General features: G+C 43.7%; 1 protein-coding gene and 1 long non-coding RNA gene across 2 annotated transcripts; both read left to right on the top strand.

Moving 5' to 3' along the window:
- The first annotated feature begins 1,656 nt into the window (after window positions 1-1,656).
- Window positions 1,657-22,010, top strand: LOC123486989. The gene is made up of 5 exons (XM_045218165.1): window positions 1,657-1,702; window positions 12,595-12,876; window positions 13,112-13,384; window positions 21,463-21,645; window positions 21,913-22,010. The coding sequence occupies exons 1-5, from the start codon at window positions 1,657-1,659 to the stop codon at window positions 22,008-22,010; spliced, it is 882 nt and encodes a 293-aa protein (XP_045074100.1).
- Window positions 22,011-24,768: 2,758 nt separating this feature from the next.
- Window positions 24,769-26,383, top strand: LOC121558094. Its single transcript, XR_005998465.1, has 4 exons — window positions 24,769-24,851; window positions 25,270-25,320; window positions 25,559-25,617; window positions 26,234-26,383. It is a non-coding gene; the product is annotated as an uncharacterized LOC121558094 (long non-coding RNA).
- The last annotated feature ends 1,330 nt before the right edge of the window (window positions 26,384-27,713 follow it).

Genomic DNA, 27,713 nt, shown 5'->3' with positions numbered 1-27,713 from the left:
GACAGTACACTATCTACTCTACTAAAATGTGTGTGCATGCCTCAAAGCCTATAGGTTAATGGCTAGGCTGGTGAATCAAAATCCCTCACTCAGTGGACAGGAGGAAAATTAAATGAAATATAATTATTAAGTTACCTTTGAATATTACAGTATTGCCAACTGTTGTTACATTATAGCACAGTGATCCTATCAATTCTAAATTATATATGTAATTATGTACATTGTAGCCAATTATACACACAGGGAGGCATCAAACACCCGGTATGGGCACGACTACAGCAAGGAACATTCCAGAAGTGGTTAGAAAAAATTGATATTACAGTTATTATGGCATATAAACATAATGCCAGGTGTAGTTATATTGTGATTGTATTGCAGCTATTAAACATTATTTACAAGTCAAATGGAACATAATTTTATATTCCACCACGTTATTTTATTTTCACCCGTGAGGTCATACAAAGGGAGGAACTAAACCTAATTACTTTCACTTTCACAGCCTCAGGAAATAAAGATCAGAAGTAGGCTAGATGAACCACACAGTGTTTTAGCATGTCTCATTTACTGTTATGTGTTATGTTTACAAACAAACTAGCAGCAAATATGCCCAAACCAACGCTCATCGTATGGCTTTGTCTGGCGCAAATGATCTCCGCAGGTAAGTTGAACCGACTGGCAGGGGCGAACCTGACATTTGGCCTACCTAATATTGGCTGGTTGTTTGCTATTTTGTGCTTATTGTATAGCCTAGTCTACAACATCACATCATAATATTTGACATCTTTGATTATCATGAACAGTATGTATATGCAAGATAATGTGCTTTATGAACACTATGTGCGCTGTAACTTCATGTTAGAAGCGCATCCGCCGATGGGATTCTTATCACAGATTTTTATTTTTTAACTACGTTATGGATGAACAATAATCTAAACACACTCTTCATATTGATTTTCAACATGGAAAGTCAGAATGGTTTTAAACGAAGTCTATGTGGGTTTCAATGAGAAATAAGGACCGCACCCTACTAATTCAGTTTAGCTACAGTGTCTGATGCTGTCTGGACCAAAAGAGTATGGCGCATTTGATTTCTATAGGCGGGCCCGTTTTTCCCACGGGACGTCCTGTGTGGACGCCCTTGCATTGTTAATGTGTGTTATAATTAAGCAGTAAGGCTCAAGGGTGTGTGGTATATGGCCAATTTACCATGACTAAGGGCTGTTCTTATGCACAATGCAGGGTGCCTGGATACAGCCCTCTGCCATGGTATAGTGGCAATATACCACAAACCCCTGAGGTGCCTTATTGCTATTATAAACTGGTTACCAACGAAATTAGAGCAGTAAAAATACATTTTTTGTCATACCCATGGTATATAGTCTGATATACCACGGCTTTCAGACAATCAGCATTCAGTGCTTGAACCACCCAGTTTATAATAAAGACCATAGGCAGCTCGTGAGTTTCAAGTTTAACCATTTCTACCTATCTGCTTGCCAGTTATGATTATTTTTATATGCACATTTTCATGCAACAGTTTCATTTCAATAATAATGTTTTCGTTTCTCAGAATTATTGTCATGTGGTTGATCATAAAAATCTGAATTAAAATGATATAAATCTAAAAGTGAAAATTCAACTAAATGCAAGAGCACCATGTCACGATTCTCTAAAGCAGAACCCAGAAGCAGGCCAGGAGAAGGTGAGTAGAACGAAGGTGAGTATTATATTTACAGATTCAAATGTGGAAGCAGAATAATCCAGGAGACGGAGCGGGCAGCGGAGGTGAGTTGGTGGGAGTGAATAGGCAGATCCAATGATGTCACAGAAGCCACCTACGACCAGGCAGGGGTGGGGTGAATGTTCTGGGAGGATGACTGTAGACAGAGTAAACGAAGGTAAGTACACGGCAAGCAAAAAGTACAAAACAACAAAACTAACTCTAGTAACTTTGAGGCTGATACGCTGACACAACATACTGTTCATGGCTAATGATCCGGCAGGGAATGGATGTCAGGTCAGAGCTTATGAAGTGGAGAGGTGATGATCAGGACCAGGTGTGCAGATAGCTGATGAGATGCAGGTGCGGGTAATAGAGAGATCTCCCGCCTAGCTTCGTCGCCCGGCAACCAGACAGGGTGCGTTCAGGAACCTCAGGAATCAGACTCCAGGACAGAAAACAGGCAACACAGGCAGAAACAGACTCAGGAAGCGGGATTCATGACAGTACCCCCCCCTCCGACGAACGCCACCGGGCGGACTACCCGGAGCACCAGGATGGAGGCGGTAGAAGTCACGAAGGAGGTCAGCATCACGGATCTGACACAGAGGAATCCAACTCCTCTCCTCAGGACCATACCCCTCCCAGTCCACGAGATACTGGAAACCCCGGCCCCGCCGTCTGGAATCCATGATGTGGCGCACCGTGTAGACAGGACCACCTCCGATCATCCGAGGAGGAGGAGGAGGAGGAGGGGGCAGCAGAGGACTGAGGAGAACAGGCTTGAGGCAGGAGACATGAAAGGTGGGATAGACTCTGAGCGTTCTAGGCAATTTGAGTCGAACCACCACAGGATTAATGACTCTCTCCACCACAAACGGACCAATGAACTTCGGTGACAGCTTCCTCGACTCAGTCCGCAGAGGAATATCCCGTGTAGTCAACCAGACCTTATCTCCGACGGCATAAGCGGGGGCTGGAATACGGCGATGATTCGCCTGGAGCTGATACCGGTCAGAAACTCTAAGGAGGGCCTTTCTGGCCCGATGCCAGGTCCAGTGGCAACGACGAATGTGGGCCTGGACAGAGGGAACCGAGAGATCCTTCTCCTGAGAAGGAAACAAGGGAGGTTGGTAGCCGTACAGGCACTGGAAGAGGGACATCCCAGTGGCAGAAGTAGGGAGAGTATTATGGGCATACTCGACCCATGGCAACTGAGAGACCCAAGAGGTGGGGTTGGAGGAGACAAGGCAGCGCAGCGTGGACTCCATCTTCTGGTTGGCTCTCTCTGCCTGACCATTAGATTGGGGGTGAAATCCAGATGTGAGACTGACTGTAGCTCCAATGGCCAAACAGAAGGATTTCCAGACAGCAGAGGTAAACTGAGGACCACGGTCGGAAACTATGTCACTGGGCAACCGGTGGACCCTGAAAACCCAAGGATCTCGGACGTCTCAGAGGCAGAGGGAAGCTTGGAGATGGGCACAAAGTGGGCGAACTTGCTGAATCTGTCCACAATAGTCAGAATGACCGTGTTCCCATCAGAAGAGGGCAACCCAGTGACAAAGTCCAGGGCCAGATGCGACCATGGTCGCCGGGGAATAGGTAGGGGGTGAAGAAGTCCAGAGCTGGGCCGATTGGTACTCTTATTCTGCGCACAAACTGGACAGGCAGCAACAAACTTCCGGGTCTCTTCTCCCATGGCAGGCCACCAAAATCGTCTGCGTAGTAACGCCATAGTCCGAGCCACGCCAGGGTGACAAGCCATCTTGCTGGCGTGGGACCATTGGAGGACAGCAGAAGGGACAGACTCTGGCACAAACAACTGACCGGATGGACCGTTACCGGGACCGGGCTGCGTCCGAAGGGCCGCCATAACCTCCTCCTCAATCCTCCACGTAACTGCTCCCACGACGAAGTTCTGGGGAAGAATCGTCTCAGTCTTGGCCCCACTCTCCTCCGTCTTGGAGAACATCCGGGACAAGGCGTCCGCCTTGCCGTTCTTTGAACCAGGTCGGAATGTCAGGGAAAAACTGGCCTGACGGGAGTTGAGACGTCTAGCCGATTGCACGTAAGCAAGATTCTTGTGGTCAGTCCAGACAATAAACGGTTGCTCCGCCCCCTCCAACCAGTGGCGCCACTCCTCCAAGGCAAGTTTCACAGCGAGAAGCTCCCGGTTACCCACATCGTAGTTTCTCTCCGCAGGCGAAAGACGACGAGAGTAGAAGGCGCAGGGATGGAGTTTACCGTCAATGGAGCTTCGCTGGGACAGGATGGCGCCAACCTCCACATCAGACGCGTCCACTTCTACGACAAACTGACGGGAAGTGTCAGGTTGAGAGAGAATCGGGGCGTTGGTGAATCGGCTCTTCAAGTCCAGGAATGCTCGGTCTGCCTCAGGATTCCAACAGAAGGTTCTGGTGCTAGAAGTCAGGGCAGTTAATGGAGTGGCCACACAGCTGTAATCACGGATAAATCTACGATAGAAATTCGCAAACCCCAGAAACCTCTGGAGCTGCAATCTCGTACCGGGCTGGGCCCAATCAAGAACCGCCCTAACCTTCTCTTGGTCCATCTTAATCTCTCCCCTGGAGATGATGTACCCGAGGAAGGATGTAGTGTGGGCGTGAAAATCACACTTCTCTGCCTTCACAAACAGGCGGTTCTCCAACAATCGCTGCAGAACCTGCTTGACATGCTGGACGTGGCTGGAAAGCTCCTTAGAGAAGATGAGAATGTCACCCAGGTAAACGAACACAAAAAGACCGATCATATCTCTCAGAACGTCATTCACCATACTCTGGAACATTGCTGGAGCATTGGTCAGTCCAAACGGCATCACTTGATACTCGAAGTGTCCCATAGGTGTATTGAACCCAGTCAACCACTCGTCCCCCTCTCTGATCCGGACCAGATGATACGCATTGCGTAAATCAAGCTTAGTGAACACAGTAGCACCCTGTAAGGAGTCGAAAGCAGAGCTCATCAAGGGCAGGGGATACTTGTTCTTGACAGTAATATCATTCAAACCCTGAAAATCAATACAAGGTCGAAGAGAGCCATCATTCTTACCAACGAAAAATAATCCGGCTCCCAGGGGTGATGACGAGGGACGAATGAGACCAGCAGCTAGCGACTCCTTTATGTAGGTCTCCAAGGCTTCACGTTCAGGTCGAGAGATACTGTATAAACGTCCCTTGGGATAGGCAGCTCCAGGGAACAGATTAATCGCACAATCATATGGTTGGTGGGGAGGAAGTAACAGAGCCTTCTGCTTACTGAACACTTCACCCAAATTGTGATATGTTTCAGGAACTTGGGACAAATCTGGGGGGGCAGAATCAATGACCTGACTGGGAAGAGAATGGGAACAAGCAGTCCTAAGGCAGTTAGCATAACATTCAATACTCCAACTAGTTACCTTGCCAGTCACCCAATCGAACGTGGGATTGTGTTCTCTCAGCCAGGGGTATCCAAGAACCAGGGGAACATGGGGAGAAGGCAGAATGAAGAAGGAGATAACCTCGGAATGATTCCCTGACAACAGCATCTTAACAGGTTCAGTCCTCATAGTGATACGTGCCAGCAGACTGCCGTTCAGAGTGGTAGCTTCAATGGATTCCGGTAATTGCTCCTTGGAAAGCCCCAGCTGTTCCACCAAGTCAGCATCCATAAAGCTGCCATCGGCACCAGATAAAAAGCGTTAATCGCTAAACTCTGATTCTTGTTCATGAGGGTTGCAGGAAAACGGGGTCTGACAGGGCTCTTGAGAGGTTGAAACTGGCTCGCTAAAAGTCCTCCCAAACTTAGCGAGCCGGGCATTTTAACGGGCGCTGGGGACAAGCGGAGATGTAATGTCCCGGGTTACCACAGTAGAGGCAGCTGTTGGTCTCACGTCTACGTTGGTGCTCCTCCTTGGTTAACCTGTGCCGCCCCACCTGCATGGGTTCAGGATCTGGAGGCAGGACCCCTCCTCTAATCCCGTGTGGTGAATACTGATCGGCTCGTTCTGGTCCACTTCCTGACCCGAATGGTAACCGAGTAGCTGAGTGATTGGACGGACCCCATTGCTTCTCCCTCCTTCTCTCTCGGACTCTGTTATCCACCCGAATAGATAATGCTACCAAACTGTCCAGGTCACTAGGCTCAGGATAAGAGATCACCTCATCCTTGAGTTGCTCCGACAACCCCTGATAAAAAACCGCTTGTAGTGACTCCTCATTCCACCCACTCTCCACAGCCAATGTCCTGAATTCGATAACAAAGTCTGCAACACTGCGAGCTCCTTGGCGAAGAGAGAACAAATGCTTAGCTGCGTCCTTACCTCGGACTGGATGGTCAAAAAGCTTCCTCATCTCTGCCGTGAACTCCTGGTATGACGCCATGCAGGTGTCCTGTCGTTCCCATACTGCTGAAGCCCACTCCAGAACTCTTCCACGCAGCAGTTCAATAACAAAAGCTATCCTGGCCTTGTCTGTGGCGTAAGAGTTGGGTTGCAGATCAAAGACTAATCCACACTGCATATGAAATGAACGGCATCTTCCCATATCCCCTTCGTACTTATCTAGCATCGGAACCTTGGGCTCACGGAAGGGAACAGCTCCAGAAGCGGCAGGCGAGAGGGGTGAAACTGAGACTGGCAAACTGAGCTGAGCCTGGATACTCATCAGACTGGCAGAAAAGTTCTGAACCGACAACGCTATCTCCTGTAGCGCCGTGCTGTGTTGTCCCAACATCCTCTCCTGATGGGTAATGGCATGGCGAACAGAGTCCAGGTCCGCTGGGTTCATCCTTGGCCGGATCGTTCTGTCACGATTCTCTAAAGCAGAACCCAGAAGCAGACCAGGACAAGGTGAGTAGAACAAAGGTGAGTATTTTTTTACAGATTCAAATGTGGAAGCAGAATAATCCAGGAGACGGAGCGGGCAGCGGAGGTGAGTTGGTGGGAGTGAATAGGCAGATCCAATGATGTCACAGAAGCCACCGACGACCAGGCAGGGGTGGGGTGAATGTTCCGGGAGGATGACTGTAGACAGAGTAAACGAAGGTAAGTACACGGCAAGCAAAAAGTACAAAACAACAAAACTAACTCTAGTAACTTTGAGGCTGATACTCTGACACAACATACTGTTCATGGCTAATGATCCGGCAGGGAATGGATGTCAGGTCAGAAGTTATGAAGTGGAGAGGTGATGATCAGGACCAGGTGAGCAGATAGCTGATGAGATGCAGCTGCGGGTAATAGAGACATCTCCCACCTAGCTTCGTCGCCCGGCAACCAGACAGGGTGCGTTCAGGAACCTCAGGAAACAGACTCCAGGACAGAAAACAGGCAACACAGGCAGAAACAGATACAGGAAGCGGTATTCATGACACACCAGCCTTTGCCATATGGACACACTGATACACCGTGATCCATTGGCGGCTAAAGAAATTAGGCATGTAACTCAGGGATAGCCTATAGGCAGTGGCGATTTTAGCATGTAAATCTTGGTGAAAAAATAAAAAGTGGGATGCATGCCAGTAAAGCCACAGCACAACACACCACTAAATAACACATTAATTGCACAATAACGGTGACAAACGGTGTCCACAAACTGTTAGGGCCTACATAAAGCTGTCCCAACAACAGTCTCAACATCTTACCACTGCTACACCTGGCTATCAGCGGAGCCTTGTCTGGCAGCGAAACAGTTCATTCAGCCTCATTCACTGCCTTTTAAAAAAACATAGCTGATATGGCTGACTTGCTTAAACAAATGTGGTTTCTAATGACAAATGAGATGTACAAACTATGGCATAATGGGACGATAAGCGGATAAGAGGCAATCCGTAATTTAGATTAAGACATTAATGAGCGCGCTAGGACGGACGTAGTCAATACAACTATTTGTTTAGCACTTTTGAAATGTACAGCGACAGAATTCAGAACACGGGCCGTTCTTACAGTGTTCTCCCTGTACACCAAGTCAAACCGTAGGATAAATAAAGGGGGCATATAAACAGACAATTAAAGATCTTACAATATTTCATGATTACATTTCTCTAAAACAGGTTATAGGCTACATGTGCACCACCAAGTCAGAACAACAGGTGAAATTAAGAGGGGTAAATAGACCAAATTATTAGGGTGAGGCAAATGGGCTACTAACAGCTTACTACACAACATACACTTAGTATTACTTTCTTAGCGACAGCATACATATCTCCCTGGCATATTACATCATTTATGCAGCAGCATACAATACATTTTTTGACTCAACTTGTTGTGCTCACTTGAACCGGAAGGTGGCGGTCCTTCATGGGCAAATTTTGTCATCAAAGTCTGGCATTCTCTGGATTGATGGTGCTTTCAAGACAACTGGGAAATCGAGAAAAACTAACTTTTTTTGAAAGAGGCCGGATTTACAATTCTGAGTTGGATGACCGTTCAAACCATATTTTCCCAGTCTGAGCTGGTTTATTCCCGACTTCCCAGTTGTCTTGAAATCAAATGTTCACAGTTCAGAGTTAACAGTTGTATTGAGCGCGGCACAAATCATGCTTCATTGACAGCATGGCCAATGTTGAATGTTTATCATTTTAAACTTGGAAAAGAGACCCTTAATCCCAGATTTGGGACCATACAGCCACTCCACTGAATAGCAGGCTAGTGATTGCTTTGCAATGCTTGCAGTTAACCACTGTCACTGATTCCTTCCAAACCACTCATTGTTGAATTTGCGATTTCCAACTTGTTGTGCAATGTTTATGTCCAATGGATGATGAGCACCGATACGTTTTATTTATAATTTCTCTTCATTATTTCTCTTCATATGACAAGGATTAAAAAGGATTTGCCAGTAGATTGTCGACTTGATTCATGATGATGACTGCTAGCTAAGATTTAGAAAGTATGATGTTGACATGATCAGTCCAATCAAAGCTACTGTAGATATAACGTGATCTGATGTCCTTTTATCTGTGGCCAATGACCTTGAGCCTTCTTGGATGGGCACGTCTAATGTAAATCCATGGCAGCACCCTAGGGGCTTGAATTTTCGAGGTCTACCGTTAGATTTGGCGGTGATGTAGTGTCCCCATGAATGACAGAACAGTGAGCCAATCACGGCACAACGCTCCGTATTTTCTGCTGGCTTGCCCCACCACCACAGAAAGCACTGAGCTAGGCTGAAACACCTGCATTTTGGAGCTGCCTTACTCAAGAAAACAAAAAAGAGACCATGTTTGTATGCAGCTTTATTAACTCAATGATATATATTTTTTGTACATTGTTTGCAAACTGATATGTGACATGTATTAATGCCAAAATAACATGCAAAACAGGCAAGACGCCCATTTTTGCTAAAAATGTGTGGCTCAAAACAGGTGGGGCCCTGAATGACGAGTCGCCGCTGCCTATAGGCCAATGCAGCAGAAGGCCTATAACTTCCATCATCAACTAAGTAAAATACATAGGCCTAAAGCCAACAAAATAAAAACAGTAGAACATATCCTGATGAAAATGCAGGTTCTTTTAATTGCAGTCATGTCTCTACTCCGCATGTCTGCCTCCCTTTCTATCTTCTTGACTTGAGTTATTTCTAGTGAAGTGCAACATTGTATTAAATTGGGAGGTTGGCGTGTTCAGGCGCGCACGTTGCCACAACATTATCAGGACAGAGAAACCATTCACATGCTCATTGCTCACATGGAGCACTCCAAAAAAAAACTATGAAAAAATTCACAACTCCTAAATGATGGTTATTGAATAGAGAATAACTTGTTTCTCACAAGTGAGGCAGGTCGTGAACTCTGCACACAACGTTTCCACTCCGAGAATGAGAAAGGTAAATGACTTGCATGAACAGTAATTAATGTAACCAAATGACGGGGATTAACGGTACATTTACTAGACCTACTGGTTACATATGTAATGGGGAGTTTATGAAAATAAACATTCAAAGGGCAAAAAATGAACCCAATGAAACAATTGATGTGCACGCATTGGCGGGAGACAGCGAAGCACATTCTGGAGAGCTGAGTGAATGAGAAAAGACGCCCATATATTCGCCACACACCCCTACCCTTTTCTCAACATTTTAAATTATACTCAAGACACATTATCTTCACACACTTTAGATGCTTTTCACTGACAGCCGTAACTCAATAATCAGCTGGGCCTATTGCCACGCGCGCTGCCCAAATTGCTGGTTCCGCTGGTGTACAGCAATCTTTAAGTCATACCACAGATTCTCAATTGGATTGAGGTCTGGGCTTTGACTAGGCCATTCCAAGACATTTAAATGTTTCCCCTTAAACCACTTGAGTGTTGCTTTAGCAGTATGCTTAGGGTCATTGTCCTGCTGAAAGGTGAACCTCCGTCCCAGTCTCAAATCTCTGGAAGACTGAAACAGGTTTCCCTCAAGAATTTCCCTGTATTTAGCGCCATCAATCATTCCTTCAATTCTGACCAGTTTCCCAGTCCCTGCCAATGAAAAACATCCCCACAGCATGATGCTGCCACCACCATGCTTCACTGTGGGGATGGTGTTCTCGGGGTGATGAGAGGTGTTGGGTTTGCGCCAGACATAGCGTTTTCCTTGATGGCCAAAAAGCTCAATTTTAGTCTCATCTGACCAGAGTACCTTCTTCCAGATGTTTGGGGAGTCTCCCACATGCCTTTTGGCGAACACCAAACGTGTTTGCTTATTTTTTTCTTTAAGCAATGGCTTTTTTCTGGCCACTCTTCCGTAAAGCCCAGCTCTGTGGAGTGTACGGCTTAAAGTGGTCCTATGGACAGATACTCCAATCTCCGCTGTGGAGCTTTGAAGCTCCTTCAGGGTTATCTTTGGTCTCTTTGTTGCCTCTCTGATTAATGCCCTCCTTGCCTGGTCTGTGAGTTTTGGTGGGCGGCCCTCTCTTGGCAGGTTTGTTGTGGAGGCATATTCTTTCCATTTTTTAATAATGGATTTAATGGTGCTCCATGGGATGTTCAAAGTTTCTGATATTTTTTTAGAACCCAACCCTGATCTGTACTTCTCCACAACTTTGTCCCTGACCTGATTGGAGAGCTCCTTGGTCTTCATGTTGCCGCTTGCTTGGTGGTGCCCCTTGCTTAGTGGTGTTGCAGACTCTGAGGCCTTTCAGAACAGGTGTGTATATATACTGAGATCATGTGACAGATCACGTGACACTTAGATTGCACACAGGTGGACTTTATTTAACTAATTATGTGACTTCTGAAGTTAGTTGGTTGCACAAGATCTTATTCAGGGGCTTCATAGCAAAGGGGGTGAATATATATGCACGCAACACTTTTCCGTTATAAATTTTTTTAGACTTTTTAGTAATTTTTTTCATTTCACTTCACCAATTTGGACTATTTTGTGTATGTCCATTACATGAAATCCAAATAAAAATCTATTTACATTACAGGTTGTAATGCAACAAAATAAGAGAAACGCCAAGTGGGATGATTACTTTTGCAAGGCACTGTAATGACGAGATACTCAGGTCTCCGCCCTAACAATGCGAGTCATTGTCCCAAAGGCGAGAATGCAGGCGACAAGCTTAGGTCTGCATATTATGCCCATAGAAACGCATTGGGTTTATTCTGGACAGATTTGGGCGAGAGTGAGCCCTCTCGCTTCGCCTCTTCCTCTCTGCTGAAACTAGCCAGTGAAACAGCGCCCCTCTGTCTTACTATATGTAGCCCATGTATCTGATCCTGTCTGCCCAGAAAAAGTATGACATGCCATACTACTTTTGTCCAGACAGCATCAGATACATTTTCTACACATACACAGACAGAGGGGCGCTGTTTTGCTCTTTCTGTCGGTGTGCGTCTCGGTCAAATAAATGATCAATAGTTCAATATTTTATTTGGAAGGGCAAAGAGGTACGGTAGGGCGGGCCAGGCCCCCTAGCCCCGCCCATGATGCCTGCTCTGCTTTATAAGCAAATATTGATATAATAACCATCATTGAAGTAAACTTGCAATCACATGATGATATGGTGTGTGGTCCTCCCACTACCACTCGTCGGGAAAGCATGCAGTTTATTAGGCTACAAATGAAATAAGTTATGATGAACTTCACAGGGTGGTGAAAGTGCAAGGTGATGAGCTTGATGCTCCTTTTAAATAAATATTGAGGGTCTTATTCTGGTGACATGATGATCAATGCTTGACTGCCGTTGGACAAATACAAATATTCTCGCTCTTATCCATAATAATGTCATAATGTAGATAGTTTACCCCCACTGTAGCTGTGAGCTGTTGGCTAGAGTGCATGTGCCAAGACCAGATTGGGCAGATTTGCTATATAACACAACAGTCTATATAAGGCAAACATTTTTGACAAACCATCAGTAGAGTGTAAAATGTGATGGAAACCCATTTTAAACTTGTATTTATCATTCGGTACATGGGAATTTAACTGCAAACGTTATTTGTATGTACACTACGTCATCACACACAGTATTTTATCCACAAATAGTCAGTTTGATGGAAATATATCTCTGGTGGGAAAATGTGCATATTGTTTTATGCAGATTTTAGAATATTCACATGAAAATATGTCACAAACTGGATGGAAACCTAGCTGGTGATATAATAGTGGAGAGCCTCAGAGGCAGGGTGTAGACAAAGATTTTCATCTGTGGTGTAGCGTAGATACATTTCCGCTCCAGTGGTGGTGGTGAGGGGGGAAATACTGGCAAAATGGGCAGACTAGATAGGCCAGTTACGCCCAGCAAGCAGAATTCTAGACATAAAAAGAAAAAGTCAGTTCAATACCAATAGGGTTAGGACTACATATTTATACCCTAACCATAATGTGTTACCCTGGATATTTTGATACTCTGATAAATGTATGAAGTGTCTGCTTTTCCAGATCTTTATCATAAAGTGGGAGGTGAGATCGTGTTGAAACTAGACAAGTCCACAGTGCCTGGCCCCATCACAGGCATCATATGGAAGCATGGGAAGAACAAGGTGGCAGAGTGGGACGAGTATTTTGGTCTGGAAATCTATGCTGCCTTCAAAGGCCGCACAACCCTGAACCAGACTACTGGAGAGCTGAGAATCAGTGGCTTGAAGAAAACAGACAGTGAAGTTTATTCTGTGGAGTTCAACAGCAAACTGCTTGACAAGACATATAAACTGTCTGTTATCAGTAAGTGTTTCTGTGTGTGTGTGTGTGTGTGTGTGTGTGTGTGTGTGTGTGTGTGTGTGTGTGTGTGTGTGTGTGTGTGTGTGTGTGTGTGTGTGTGTGTGTGTGTGTGTGTGTATACATCTGTGTGTATAAACATGTGTGTATGTGTGTGCGTGATCGTGAACGAAACAGCAGGTTATTCAGTGCCTCACAAGCATTTTCCCAAATTATTCCTGTTTCTTTCCTCTATTTACAGAGGCAGTCCCCAAACCCACAATCACTTCATCCTGTAACCCAGACAAAACCTCCTGCATTCTGTCCTGTGAGGGCAACACCACTGATGCTGAACCCGTCACCTACAGCTGGAAAGTGGGAGGGAGAGCGTGGGAGGTCTTAGACAAAGCGATTATTGTCTCTAAAAGCGACACTGGCAAACCAAACAATGGTTACATGTACATCTGCAAGCTGAATAACTATGTTAGTGGGGAAGGGGAAGTCAGTGAGCCAGTTGGAGAGGTGTTTGTCTCAGGTGAGTGGACACTCATAAGTGTGTTACTGTCTTATTTATTGATATGTCAGTAACACTGCTAGTGTTGTAGGACAATTTGAATGCTGCGCTATTTTGAATACCTGATCAACTCCTGTCAAAGTATCAATACAAAATGTGTTTTCATTTCAGAGCCTTCTGAAGTTGGTGGTTGGGTTGTTGGTGTTGTTGTTGTCATATTAGTACTTGTAGCGTTTTTTTTCAACGTCTTAACAGGTAAGAACAGCACCTTTATAGTAACAGAGCACTGTACATGTACAGTTGAAGTCGGAAGTTTACAAACACTTAGGTTGGTCATTAAAACTTGGTTTTCAACCACTCCACAAATGTCTTGTTAACAAACTATAGTTTTGGCAAGTCGGTTAGGACATCTACTTTGTGCATGACACAAGACATTTTTCCAACAATTGTTTACAGACAGATTATTTCACTTATAATTCACTGGATCACAATTCCAGTGGGTCAGAAGTTCACATACACTAAGTTGACTGTGCCTTTAAACAGCTTGGAAAATTCCAGAAAAGTATGTCATGGCTTTAGAAGCTTCTGATAGGTTAATTGACATCATTTGAGTCAATTGGAGGTGTACCTGTGGATGTATTTCAAGGCCTACCTTCACACTCAGTGCCTCTTTGCTTGACATCATGGGAAAATCAAAAGAAATCAGCCAAGACTTCAGAAAAAAAATTGTAGACCTCCAAAAGTCTGGTTCATCCTTGGGAGCAATTCCAAACGCCTGAAGGTACCACGTTCATCTGTACAAACAATAGTATGCAAGTATAAAGACCATGGGACCACGCAGCCATCATACTGCTCAGGAAGGAGACGCATTCTGTCTCCTAGAGATTAACGTACTTTGGTGAGAAAAGTGCAAATCAATCCCAGAACAACAGCAAAGGACCTTGTGAAGATGCTGGAGGAAACAGTCACAAAAGTATCTGTATCCACAGTAAAACAAGTCCTATATCGACATAACGCTCAGCAAGGAAGAAGCCACTGCTCCAAAACCGCCATTAAAAAAGCCAGACTACGGTTTGCAACTGCACATGGGGACAAAGATCGTACTTTTGGGGGAAATGTCCTCTGGTCTGATGAAACAAAAATAGAACTGTTTGGCCATAATGACCATCGTTATGTGTGGAGGAAAAAGGGGGAAACTTGCAAGCCGAAGAACACATTTTACATTTTAGTCATTTAGCAGACGCTCTTATCCAGAGCGACTTACAGTTAGTGAATACATATATATATATATTTTTTTTATATACTGGCCCCCTGTGGGAATCAAACCCACAACCCTGGCGTTGCAAACGCCATGCTCTATCAACTGAGCTACATCCCTGCCGGCCATTCCCTCCCCTACCCTGGACAACGCTGGGCCAATTGTGCGCCGCCCATGAGTCTCCCGGTCGCGGCCGGCTGCGACAGAGCCTGGATTCGAACCAGGATCTCTAGTGGCACAGTTAGCACTGCAAAGCAGTGCCTTAGACCACTGCGCGGGGGTGGCAGTATCATACTGTGGGGGTGCTTTGCTGCAGGAGGGACTGGTGCACTTCACAAAATAGATGGCATCATGAGGAAGGAAAATTATGTGGATATATTGAAGCAACATCTCAAGACATCAGTCAGGAGGTTAAAGCTTGGTCACAAATGGGTCTTCCAAATGGACAATGACCCCAAGCATACTTCCAAAGTTGTGGCAAAATGGCTTATGGACAACAAAGTCAAGGTATTGGAGTGGCCATCACAAAGCCCTGACCTCAATCCTATAGAAAATTTGTGGGCAGAACTGTAAAAGCATGTGCGAGCAAGGAGGCCTACAAACCTGAATCAGTTACACCAGCTCTGTCAGGAGGAATGGGCCAAATTTCACCCAACTTATTGTGGGAAGCTTGTGGAAGGCTATCCGAAACGTTTGACCCAAGTTAAACAATTTAAAGGCAATGCTACCAAATACTAATTGAGTGTATGTAAACTTCTGACCAACTGGGAATGTGATGAAAGAAAGAAAAGCTGAAATAAATCATTCTCTCTACTATTATTCTGACATTTCACATTCTTAAAATAAAGTGGTGATCCTAACTTACCTAAGACAGGGAATTTTTGCTAGGATTAAATTTCAGGAATTGTGAAAAACGGAGTTTAAATGTACTTGGCTAAGGTGTATGTAAACTTCCAACTTCAACTGTACATAGTTCTGAAGCACAGATTGACATAACAGCAGCAACAACAGTGAGCTATACCCCCTGAAGGAGATACCTGTTCTACCTGTATTTACAGTAGTGTTCAGGCTACTGCTACAGACAAGACAGGGGGTTAGATGCACCACCTGCCGTAGGGCACAGTCTTCATAATGTGTCACAGTGAGGCACCAATTTGGACCTCGCACAGTATGGATTAGCCTAATCTGAATGAATTAATTAATCAGCAAAAAGGACCGTAATTACTTTGTGTCAACCTAAAAATATGTTTAGAGTTCATTGGATATTAGATGTGAAATCGCTGGCTATGTTATTTTACAGGTGTGCAGGTACTGTATGCAGCTTGTTTATTGGTGCTCTCAGAAATGGTTTCTTATTGCAGCTTAAGCATGTAATTGTGGGTAAAGTCATATTCAATAGCTGGCAGAATATTAATGCAGACTTGTACTTTAAGAAGTTATAAAATATTTGTATTTTTACTCCCCAGGTTGTTTGGTGTGGAAGAAAAAAATGGTAGGATGATTCTCTGTCTCTTCCTGGTTCAACTATTCATACTCACTGATTCACCAAAAGTGTTACACAATGTGCATTTCATTTGAATGAAAGTGTCTTGATAATGTCTTAAATTTGTGTGTCTCTTTTTCATCTCAGGATATCCCGAAGACACCTGGATCTACTTTTTGACAAAGTTTTGTGGTGGAATGTTTGGTAATTTTACCCTAACTTGACTCTGATCCATATTCAACCTGCTAACTGGCTCCCCACAGTAATACAAACACAACATTATTATTATTATTATTATTCATGCACTGCACCATATACACATTCAGTACTTCCATGCACTGCACACATGCTTCCTCACAGCACAGGACAGGAGTGTTGTTTCTGTCCCATCCCAGAAATCAAGAAATCTGTTTTAATCAAATTAGGGCCCTTACTTAGTAACAGGTATCTCCAATTGTGTTTGTGTGATAGAAAGCGAGAGTGCGAGTGCACAGCAGTAATCTCACAACCCAGAATATTTTCTTACTGGGTCGATAGGAACATTAACCTGCAGAATATTTCCACTTATATGCAAACTTAAAGGGCAAATACAGTGCCTTGCAAAAGTATTCATCCCCCTTGGCGTTTTTCCTATTTTGTTGCATTACAACCTGTAATTTAAATGGATTTTTATTTGGATTTCATGTAATAGACATACACAAAATAGTCCAAAGAGGTGCGTGCATATGTATTCACCCCATTTGCTATGAAGCCCCTAAATAAGATCTGGTGCAACCAATTACCTTCAGAAATCACATAATTAGTTAAATAAAGTCCACCTGTGTGCAATCTAAGTGTCACATGATCTGTCACCTGTTCTGAAAGGCCGCAGAGTCTGCAACACCATTAAGCAAGGGGCACCACCAAGCAAGTGGCACCATGTAGACCAATGAGCTCTCCAAACAGGTCAGGGACAAAGTTGTGGAGAAGTACAGATCAGAGTTGGGTTATAAAAAAATATCAGAAACTTTGAACATCCCACGGAGCAACTTTAAATCCATTATTAAAAAATGGAAAGAATATGGCACCACAACAAACCTGCCAAGAGAGGGCCACCCACCAAAACCCATGGACCAGGCAAGGAGGGCATTAATCAGAGAGGCAACAAAGAGACCAAAGATAACCCTGAAGGAGCTGCAAAGCTCCACAGCGGAGATTGGAGTATCTGTCCATAGGACCACTTTAAGCCGTACACTCCACAGAGCTGGGCTTTACGGAAGAGTGGCCAGAAAAAAGCCATTGCTTAAAGAAAAAATAAGCAAACACGTTTGGTGTTCGCCAAAAAGCATGTGGGAGACTCCCCAAACATACGGAAGAAGGTACTCTGGTCAGATGAGACTAAAATTGAGCTTTTTGGCCATCAAGGAAAACACTATGTCTGGCGCAAACCCAACACCTCTCATCACCCCGAGAACACCATCCCCACAGTGAAGCATGGTGGTGGCAGCATCATGCTGTGGGGATGTTTTTAATCGGCAGGGACTGGCAACTGGTCAGAATTGAAGGAATGATGGATGGCGCTAAATACAGGGAAATTCTTGAGGGAAACCTGTTTCAGTCTTCCAGAGATTTGAGACTGGGACGGAGGTTCACCTTCCAGCAGGACAATGACCCTAAGCATACTGCTAAAGCAACACTTGAGTGGTTTAAGGGGAAACAGTTAAATGTATTGGAATGTCCTAGTCAAAGCCCAGACCTCAATCCAATTGAGAATCTGTGGTATGACTTAAAGATTGCTGTACACCAGCGGAACCCATCCAACTTGAAGGAGCTTATAGAGACACACCTCAAGAGACTTGCAGCTGTAATTGCTGCAAAAGGTGGCTCTACAAAGTATTGACATTGGGAGTGGAGGTGAATAGTTATGCACACACCGTTTCAGTTTTTTTGTCTTATTTCTTGTTTGTTTCACCCCAAAAAATATTTTGCATCTTCAAAGTGGTAGGCATGTTGTGTTAATCAAATGATACAACCCCCCCAAAATCCATTTTAATTCCAGGTTGTAAGGTACCAAAATAGGAAAAATGCCAAGGGGGGTGAATACTTTCGCAAGCAACTGTACATCCTAAAAGGAACCTCTTCTACTTTGTTTGTTGTAAAATATTTGTATGGATGGTGTAACTTTACAGGGGTTGCAGTCAACAATCAGAATTCTATTGCCCCGGATACTGTTTATCAAACTGTAGGGGATGTTCAGGTTGCCAACTGTGGAGTTTCAGGGTTTCTCTCTGGGGTTGCCATGGATACAGTTAACAGCGCTGTAATAATAATAATATGCCATTTAGCAGACGCTTTTATCCAAAGCGACTTACAGTCATGCGTGTATACATTTTTGTGTATGGGTGGTCCCGGGGATCGAACCCACTACCTTGGCGTTACAAGCGCCGTGCTCTACCAGCTGAGCTACAGAGGACCACAAGGTGAATAGACTCTTAGAGATTACTCCATGAATCAGAATAATAACAATCAGCCCACTAACAGGTAGTAACACTAACACACCTTTTACATGGTACTTCTATGGGGCCATTTTGACAATGCCGATATTTGGAGATGTTGCCAGAAATGTGTTACTCACATTATTTGTGGTAGCATTTATTTGAATAACATGTTTTAGTGACATCTACATACAGTATGAGAAGGTGATTACTAATGTGAGTTTAAAGTTAGCAGTGTGTGGACTAGCCTATATCAAATGTGAATGATGTAGTTGGAATCTGCAAGGGAAATGTGCTTTAAATTATGTACGTGTGATGAGTATTTGAAATAACCTGTTTGGTTTTGGTTTTGTCGTGTATGAAGATTATGACTTTCTATAGGAACAAAGAGTGGATGTTTATCTTAGTTCAAAAGTAGCCAGTTGTAGGGTGACGCCCCAGGGGAGACAGGTGATTGGACAGCAGAGGGAGCAACCCATATTTTTACATTGTTTATAAGTATATGCTGGAGGAAAAAGAGGTTAGAGCAGCCATTGCAATCTGGGACGTTGCTCTCCGGGTGATCTTGACACCTGTAACTCATGCTGAAAGCTTGTGATATGAATAAACGTATGATCAAAGGTTCAGTATGAGCAGACTCCTTTGTTTGACAGCAATAATTGCCAGCATTTACTCGATACGACAGTTTCTCTTCACATCTATGCATTCGTGAACTTTCTAAATGTCTCCAATAGAGGTAACATTGTGGATAAAGATTCTGTCACCTCCACCCCTTGCTAGATTATACATCCAAAAGCCAATTATTTAATGTGCTTCAGTGTGAGTCTTCTGTTTTATTTGATCTGCTCCATGGTTGTCAATCAGGACATTTTGAGTTCTGAGAACTGTTTCCATTTTGTTTTGTTTGATATGACTGTTGCTGGTTTAGAAATGTGGCTTGTGTCAGAACATCTCAAGACCTTTGCAGGATTTGTGTCTTTAAGAGCTTACGCTTAAAGCGTTCATTTACTGCAGGGGAAGACAACCCTGGTCCTGGAGGTCTGCAGGCACTTCATGTTTTTGATTTAACCGACCTGGAAGACCAGGTGTGTTGAATTTAGGCAATCACTGAACTGATCAATTAGCTCAGTTGGTCTGGTGTGGTGCCTAGTTGGAAGAAAATCCTGCAGTACCTCCAGCACTCCAGGAACAGGGTTGCATATCCCTGTTACAAATCAAAAAGTTACATCTTCATACTTCTCCCATCATCATTCAGTATTGTCACAACAAAGATGTTTGAGAATGCTAAACTGATCTATTCTCTCTTCAGCTAATGCCGGTGATGGAATCAACCAAACCACAGGCAAGTCATCCAGCTAATTTAAGACGTCATAAAGCAGAAGTAGCATAGATGCTCATCTGCATATCTCAGAATATCACGATAACATAGATTGCTATTTTATTTGAATTCTGTTGTTGATGACTTTTAGTAGGAAGTCGCTATGTCAACCAGAAGGTAACACAAGTTGTGTGTTCCAGCCAGCAGATCCAACAGTCCTAAAGATGAGTCAAAATTCAAGGGTAGCTTTACTTTTACTGACTTTATTGTCCCCATGGGGAAGTTTTGTTGCAGTGTCATGTACATATTTAAAGTGGTGTTTAAATACAAAACAAATTGACAATACAACTGTCATAACAGTTACATACCAAAAAAAGAGACTAGCCTGCTGGCCTTACTGGGTCGATAGGAACATTAGCCTGCTGGCCTTACTGGGTCGATAGGAACATTAGCCTGCTGGCCTTACTGGGTGGATAGGAACATTAGCCTGCTGGCCTTACTGGGTCAATAGGAACATTAGCCTGCTGGCCTTACTGGGTGGATAGGAACATTAGCCTGCTGGCCTTACTGGGTGGATAGGAACATTAGCCTGCTGGCCTTACTGGGTCGATAGGAACATTAGCCTGCTGGCCTTACTGGGTCGATAGGAACATTAGCCTGCTGGCCTTACTGGGTCGATAGGAACATTAACCTGCTGGCCTTACTGGGTGGATAGGAACATTAGCCTGCTGGCCTTACTGGGTTGATAGGAACATTAACCTGCTGGCCTTACTGGGTCGATAGGAACATTAACCTGCTGGCCTTACTGGGTCGATAGGAACATTAGCCTGCTGGCCTTTCTGGGTCGATAGGAACATTAACCTGCTGGCCTTACTGGGTCGATAGGAACATTAACCTGCTGGCCTTACTGGGTCGATAGGAACATTAACCTGCTGGCCTTTCTGGGTCGATAGGAACATTAGCCTGCTGGCCTTTCTGGGTCGATAGGACCATTAGCCTGCTGGCTTTACTGGGTCGATAGGAACATTAGCCTGCTGGCCTTACTGGGTCGATAGGAACATTAGCCCAAGCTATTTAGGAGGGATATCACACCCGGCACAAATTATTGTCTAGTTCTGTTTTTCCTACCGAGGGGTGCCCTATACCTGCACCCAGAGGGGAGTAGTTCAAAGTCCGGGTACAGGGGGTGGCTTGGGTCTAAAATGATTTTGTGAGCCTTGCGGAGGGCCCTGACCTTAAAGATCTCATCCAGGCCTGTCTGTTTGACTCCAAGTACCTTACTTGCTGTGGTGATAATCCTTATCAGCATATTTCTCTGGCTGACAGTAGCATTGCCAAACCAACAAACAGTAGAAAAAGTTACAATAATCTCAATGAAAGATTTGTAAAACAGACTCAGTATAGTACAGTCAACATTAAAAGATCCCAGCTTTTTGAGAAAGTACAGTCTCTGTTGACTCTTTTTGTAGATCAGGTCTGTACATTTATTCCACTGAAGCTTATTGTCCAAGAGGACACCCAGATATTTGTATTCCTCTACTATCTCTATGTTCTGACCTCTGATAGATGTTGTACGCTTCCTGAAGTCTATGCACATCTCTTTGGTCTTGTTGGTATTGAGGACCAAGTGTGATTCGTCACACCACTCTACAGAGTCATTAAGGATGGTGTTCCTCATCATCATGCAACAGGCTGATCAAGGCAGTGTCATCAGCGAACTTATCGAGGTGTCTGTCAGGATGGAAACTAGTACAACTATTATTGTACAAGATGTACAGGAGTGGGGACAAAACACATCCCTGAGGAGAGCCTGTGTTGGTGGTGCGTATGTCCGACACGTGGGGACCTACTTTGACCCGCTGTGACCTCTGGCTCAGGAAGTCCAATAGCCACAAAACCAGCCCCCCAATCTAAGGAGAAGTCCCTAATTAGTGTCTGTGCCAGAATGTAAGCAGTGTTTGATGCAGTAGGAGAGAGCCTGTAGTTAATGTTTTCCTTCTACGTGTGATTCTGCAGGGGTTACGGTTCCGCAAAAGGCCAATCCCAAAACAGGGAAAGAGGACGCAGACAAAGCTGAAAAGGGGCAGAGGAATGGAGGTGTGTATGAAACTTAAGCGGAACTGGCCTGCACAGAGCCCTGACCTCAACCCCATTGAACATCTTTGGGATGAATTGGAACGCCGACTGTGAGCCAGGCCTAATCGCCCAACATCATTGCCCGACCTCACTAATGCTCTTGTGGCTGAATGGAAGCAAGTCCCTGCAGCAATGTTCCAACATCTAGTGGAAAGCCTTCCCAGAACAGTAGAGGCTGTTATAGCAGCAAAGGGGGGACCAACTCCATATTAATGCCCATGATTTTGGAATGAAATGTTTGACAAGCAGGTGTCTAGATACCTTTGGTCATGTAGTGTAGCATGTCATTGCGCTAACACTAGTAGCAATGCCCCCCGTCTACCACTGTTGAAAAAATCCTAGGGAAAACACTTCTGTAACTGACTGATTCTTAAAGGTTAAATTTAATATACTGTGTATTATAAGCATAGGAGTGTTTCTTTCAAATGATCAGATTAGAGAAAGTTTGTCTTTCTGTTCTCCTTAGCAGCTGAAGCCAGCGGATCCAACAGTCCTAAAGATGAGTCAAAGCCTGAGGGTAAGACACAGTGGCATTCACCTGGAATTCTGCCACTTAGCATCCTTTTCATTGTCATCCAGAAGTGAACACAACAAATACTAATGTGGTCTGTGTATGAGAATGTTAAACTCAACTTGTCTCTCTTCTTCTCCTCAACTAAAGGCAGTGATGGAGTCCAGCCAGAACAAGGCAAGTCATCCAGTTAATTTAAGACTGTATAAACAGAAGTAACTTCTTTAAAGATGGACTATACAGAAATCTCTCCTCCATTTCCTGGTTGATAAAATTCTAATAGTTTGCCTAATTTCAGTTTATGTGAAAAAAACAAGCAGTCATTGTGTAGAGAATCATTGTACCATCTAAACCACTGTGAAATATATTTTCCATAACCAAAAATATTGTATATTCAGCTGTTTGAAGCTGGTGTACAAAACCGAAACAGGAAGCATAGAAATAGAACAGATTTACCACTTCTTAGACTTGTTTACAACGGGAATGAAAGATCTATAACTCACATTTCTATGTGAATTTGGTTGGGTTGCCCAAAAAGTTACAGTGGGGAAAAAAAGTATTTAGTCAGCCACCAATTGTGCAAGTTCTCCCACTTAAAAAGATGAGAGAGGCCTGTAATTTTCATCATAGGTACACGTCAACTATGACAGACAAAATGACGAAAAAAAATCCAGAAAATCACATTGTAGGATTTTTAATGAATTTATTTGCAAATTATGGTGGAAAATAAGTATTTGGTCACCTACAAACAAGCAAGATTTCTGGCTCTCACAGACCTGTAACTTCTTCTTTAAGAGGCTCCTCTGTCCTCCACTCGTTACCTGTATTAATGGCACCTGTTTGAACTTGTTATCAGTATAAAAGGCACCTGTCCACAACCTCAAACAGTCACACTCCAAACTCCACCATGGCCAAGACCAAAGAACTGTCAAAGGACACCAGAAACAAAATTGTAGACCTGCACCAGGCTGGGAAGACTGAATCTGCAATAGGTAAGCAGCTTGGTTTGAAGAAATCAACTGAGGGAGCAATTATTAGGAAATGGAAGACCTACAAGACCACTGATAATCTCCCTCGATCTGGGGCTCCACGCAAGATCTCACCCCGTGGGGTCAAAATGATCACAAGAACGGTGAGCAAAAATCCCAGAACCACACGGGGGGACCTAGTGAATTACCTGCAGAGAGCTGGGACCAAAGTAACAAAGCCTACCATCAGTAACACACTATGCCGCCAGGGACTCAAATCCTGCAGTGCCAGACGTGTCCCCCTGCTTAAGCCAGTACATGTCCAGGCCCGTCTGAAGTTTGCTAGAGTGCATTCGGATGATCCAGAAGAGGATTGGGAGAATGTCATATGGTCAGATGAAACCAAAATAGAACTTTTTGGTAAAAACTCAACTCGTCGTCTTTGGAGGACAAAGAATGCTGAGTTGCATCCAAAGAACACCATACCTACTGTGAAGCATGGGGGTGGAAACATCATGCTTTGGGGCTGTTTTTCTGCAAAGGGACCAGGACGACTGATCCGTGTAAAGGAAAGAATGAATGGGGCCATGTATCGTGAGATTTTGAGTGGAAAACCTCCTTCCATCAGCAAGGGCATTGAAGATGAAACGTGGCTGGGTCTTTCAGCATGACAATGATCCCAAACACACCGCCTGGGCAACGAAGGAGTGGCTTCGTAAGAAGCATTTCAAGGTCCTGGAGTGGCCTAGCCAGTCTCCAGATCTCAACCCCATAGAAAATCTTTGGAGGGAGTTGAAAGTCTGTGTTGCCCAGCGACAGCCCCAAAACATCACTGCTCTAGAGGAGATCTGCATGGAGGAATGGGCCAAAATACCAGCAACAGTGTGTGAAAACCTTGTGAAGACTTACAGAAAACGTTTGACCTGTGTCATTGCCAACAAAGGGTATATAACAAAGTATTGAGAAACTTTTGTTATTGACCAAATACTTATTTCCCACCATAATTTGCAAATAAATTCATAAAAAATCCTACAATGTGATTTTCTGGATTTTTTTTTCTCATTTTGTCTGTCATAGTTGACGTGTAACTATGATGAAAATTACAGGCCTCTCTCATCTTTTTAAGTGGGAGAACTTGCACAATTGGTGGCTGACTAAATACTTTTTTCCCCACTGTACATATTGTAGCTTTAAGCAGTATTTGATGCAGTAGGAGAGAGGCTGTGGTTAATGTTTTCCTTCTACGTTTGATTCTGCAGGGGTTAAGGTTCCACAAACGGCCAACCCCAAAACAGGGGAAGACGACGCAGACAAAGCTGGAAAGGGGCAGGGGAATGGAGGTGTGTAGGAAACTTAAGCAGATAGTTTACCCAGTAACAGAGTGCTCTGGCAGTTACAGTGAACTCCAACCATATTTGTCCTGATGATTTGATTCCTGTAACTGACTGATTCTTAAACGCTAAATACATTATACTGTTTATTATAAGGATAGAGGGTTCATCTAGAACAGGGGTGTCAAACTCATTCCATGAAGGGCCTAGTGTCTGAGGGTTTTTGGTTTTTCCTTTCAATTAAGACCTAGACAACCAGGTGAGGGGAGTTCTTTACTAATTTGTGACCTTAATTCATCAATCAAGTACAAGGGAGGAGTGAAAACCCGCAGACACTCGGCACTCTGTGGAATGAGTTTGACACGTGATCTAGCGGGTTACTAGAAATGATGTAATTAGAAAAAGTTTGTCCTTCTGTTCTCATTAGCAGATGAACCCAGCGGATCCAACAGTCCTAAAGATGAGTCAAAGTGTGAGGGTAAGACACAGTGGCATTCACCTGGAATTCTGCCATCTACTATGTTGTTGTTTACCTTGAGGATTGTTAGAGCCAGTTTGTGGTCCAGAATAGACAAACTAGGGAATCCCTGTACTGTTTGATTGTTGTACCTTGTGAGGGTGTAAAGGGAGACCAGGGATGTGTGTGCGCGTGCGTGCTTACCAGCATGTGTATGTATGATTAAGTCCAACTCTTCTGTTGTGTGTTTTCTTGCCAGAAACCACACCATTGATGGAGTAGAAAGACAGACTGTAAAGAATCCAGTGTTTTAGGATGGTAAGTCTGAGTCTGAGAAAGACAGTAACCACAAGATTTATTAAGAAAGCATTTGGAAGTGCTCACATTGTTATTACATTGTTATTATGTGTGTGATCAACATGTGGGATTTTTCTTTTAATTTGGATGCCATGAAAGTCAAACATTGAACACGTGAGATTGGTGTTGGCATTCTTAAAGCCAGACTCTGTGTCAGTTTCGTCATTTTGTTTACTTTGTATGGTTTGTTTCGTTGCGTCAACAAAACAAACCCAGGCATGATGTCATAACATACTCTAGAGTCTAGGCTACCTGAGAGAAATCTGACCTGCAATTTGTAAACAAAACTGCTGTATTTATAACTCATAAAAACGTATTTATCACTTTGAAATGACCCAAATGGCAACTTAAGCTTTCATCTATCCATTTCGAGATATATTAATCAAAAAAAGAAAATGTGATATTTTATTTGGGACTGAGTCTGGCTTTAAAGGAAAGGAAGAACACCTGTTATTGCATTTATAACATAAGACCAAGAGTTTTTCCAGACCATGTGATCTGACCAGGGAAAAATCCTGGCCCTAGTCATTAGTAATGTTTTGTGTCATGAGCTCTGTTCTCTATTGCTTCCTTCCAGGTGTGGAAGTGAGGACCACAAAAATGGGGTTTGAAGGCTCTCAGTACATGCCTCCAAATCTGTTACATTGAGACAAACGACCAAGAAGAGAGAAACATGTTTGAACGGTTGGAGATGTTTTTAATGAAATATATAATGAAGGAAACAACAGGCAAATATTGCAAATAGTAACTTGCATTCAATCAGATGAAGTACAGTGAGCTACAAAGTATTGGCACAGAGACATATTTTGTTATTTTGGCTCTGTACTCCAGCACTTTGGATTTGAAATTAGATAATGACTATAAGGTTAAAGTGTAGACTGTCAGCTTTAACCCGATATGAATGAGAATACCCTCAAATTAAAGCTGACAGTCAGTCTGCACTTTAACCTCATAGTCATTGTGTCATTTAAAAATCCAAAGTGCTGGAGTATAAAGCCAAAACAACCAAAAAATGTGTGACTGTCCCAACAATTTTGGAGCTCACTGTATAATGTGATGAGCTGTGTGCTTTATGAACTTACAGTACTTCAGACATTTGAGGGCAATATTTGTATCTCAGAACAGTTGATGATTGACAAAAACAAGAGATTCTTACTGTCACGGTTTCGGCCGAGGCTGCCTCTCTTCCTTGCTCGGGCAGGCTTCAGCGGTCGTCGTCTCCGGAGTACTAGCTGCCACCGTTGAATGTTTCTATGTTCGTTTGGTTTTGTCTTTATTATGTACACCTGTTTTCGTTTAGCGCTAATTAGTGTCCTATAAGTTCTCGTTGTGTTAGTCAAGTGTTGTGTGTGATTGTTTCGCTGTCGTGTTTGTGCGCTACAGTTGCCCGTTTGCTCTTCGTAGTTTTCCTCCTCTGTTTTAGGAGGGTATTTACGCACATGTTAGTGCGCCTTTTTGGTTTACGCCTGTGTGCGGATTTTCGCCTCCGGGCTTTTGGCTCGTGTAGTGAGTGTGCTTTCACTAAAGTCTTTTGGACTTATTTTCTGCGTCCTGCGCCTGATTCCTGCACCACACCCACCTACAGCACCCACTGACACTTACCCTTTCTCACAATTCATACCTTGTCTTTACAAATCTCCATCAATTTGTGCAGGTTGTTTTTGTTGTTTGAAGCCATAGTATCAATCACTTTGTGGTTGTATGATACCTTTTCAGGTATTTTCCCCAGAGCGCTTTATGCCAACCCACTCCACTTTCTGTTTTAAATGTTTTATTACTAAAAGAGAGTGCTCTACAGTACTGAGATGTTGTATTACAAACAACAATGGTGCATGTGCATTTGTTTTAATGCCTCAATGTTTTAATTTGACAAACACAGTGGTTGTCTTCATCAAATTCCTTCAAATGTCCCTCTGGTATACAGTGCTGGTCATTATTTTGGTGGAGGAATATTTTTATTTTTTTATTTCACATTTATTTAACCAGGTAAGCCAGTTGAGAACAAGTTCTCATTTACAACTGCGACCTGGCCAAGATAAAGCAAAGCAGTTCGATAA

Source organism: Coregonus clupeaformis, unplaced genomic scaffold (assembly GCF_020615455.1).
Source record: "Coregonus clupeaformis isolate EN_2021a unplaced genomic scaffold, ASM2061545v1 scaf1412, whole genome shotgun sequence".
In the NCBI taxonomy this organism is placed as follows: domain Eukaryota; kingdom Metazoa; phylum Chordata; class Actinopteri; order Salmoniformes; family Salmonidae; genus Coregonus; species Coregonus clupeaformis.
The sequence above is the reverse complement of the archived record's forward strand: the minus strand, read 5'-3'. Positions and strand labels throughout refer to the sequence as shown.

Coding starts and splice junctions, on each gene's coding strand:
- LOC123486989 (XM_045218165.1), top strand. CDS start 1,657: ATGTCACGATTCTCTAAAGCAGAACCCAGAAGCAGGCCAGGAGAAG. Junction 1,703..12,594: donor CAGAAGCAGGCCAGGAGAAG/GTGAGTAGAACG, acceptor CTGCTTTTCCAG/ATCTTTATCATAAAGTGGGA. Junction 13,385..21,462: donor TGGAGAGGTGTTTGTCTCAG/GTGAGTGGACAC, acceptor GACCTCTGATAG/ATGTTGTACGCTTCCTGAAG.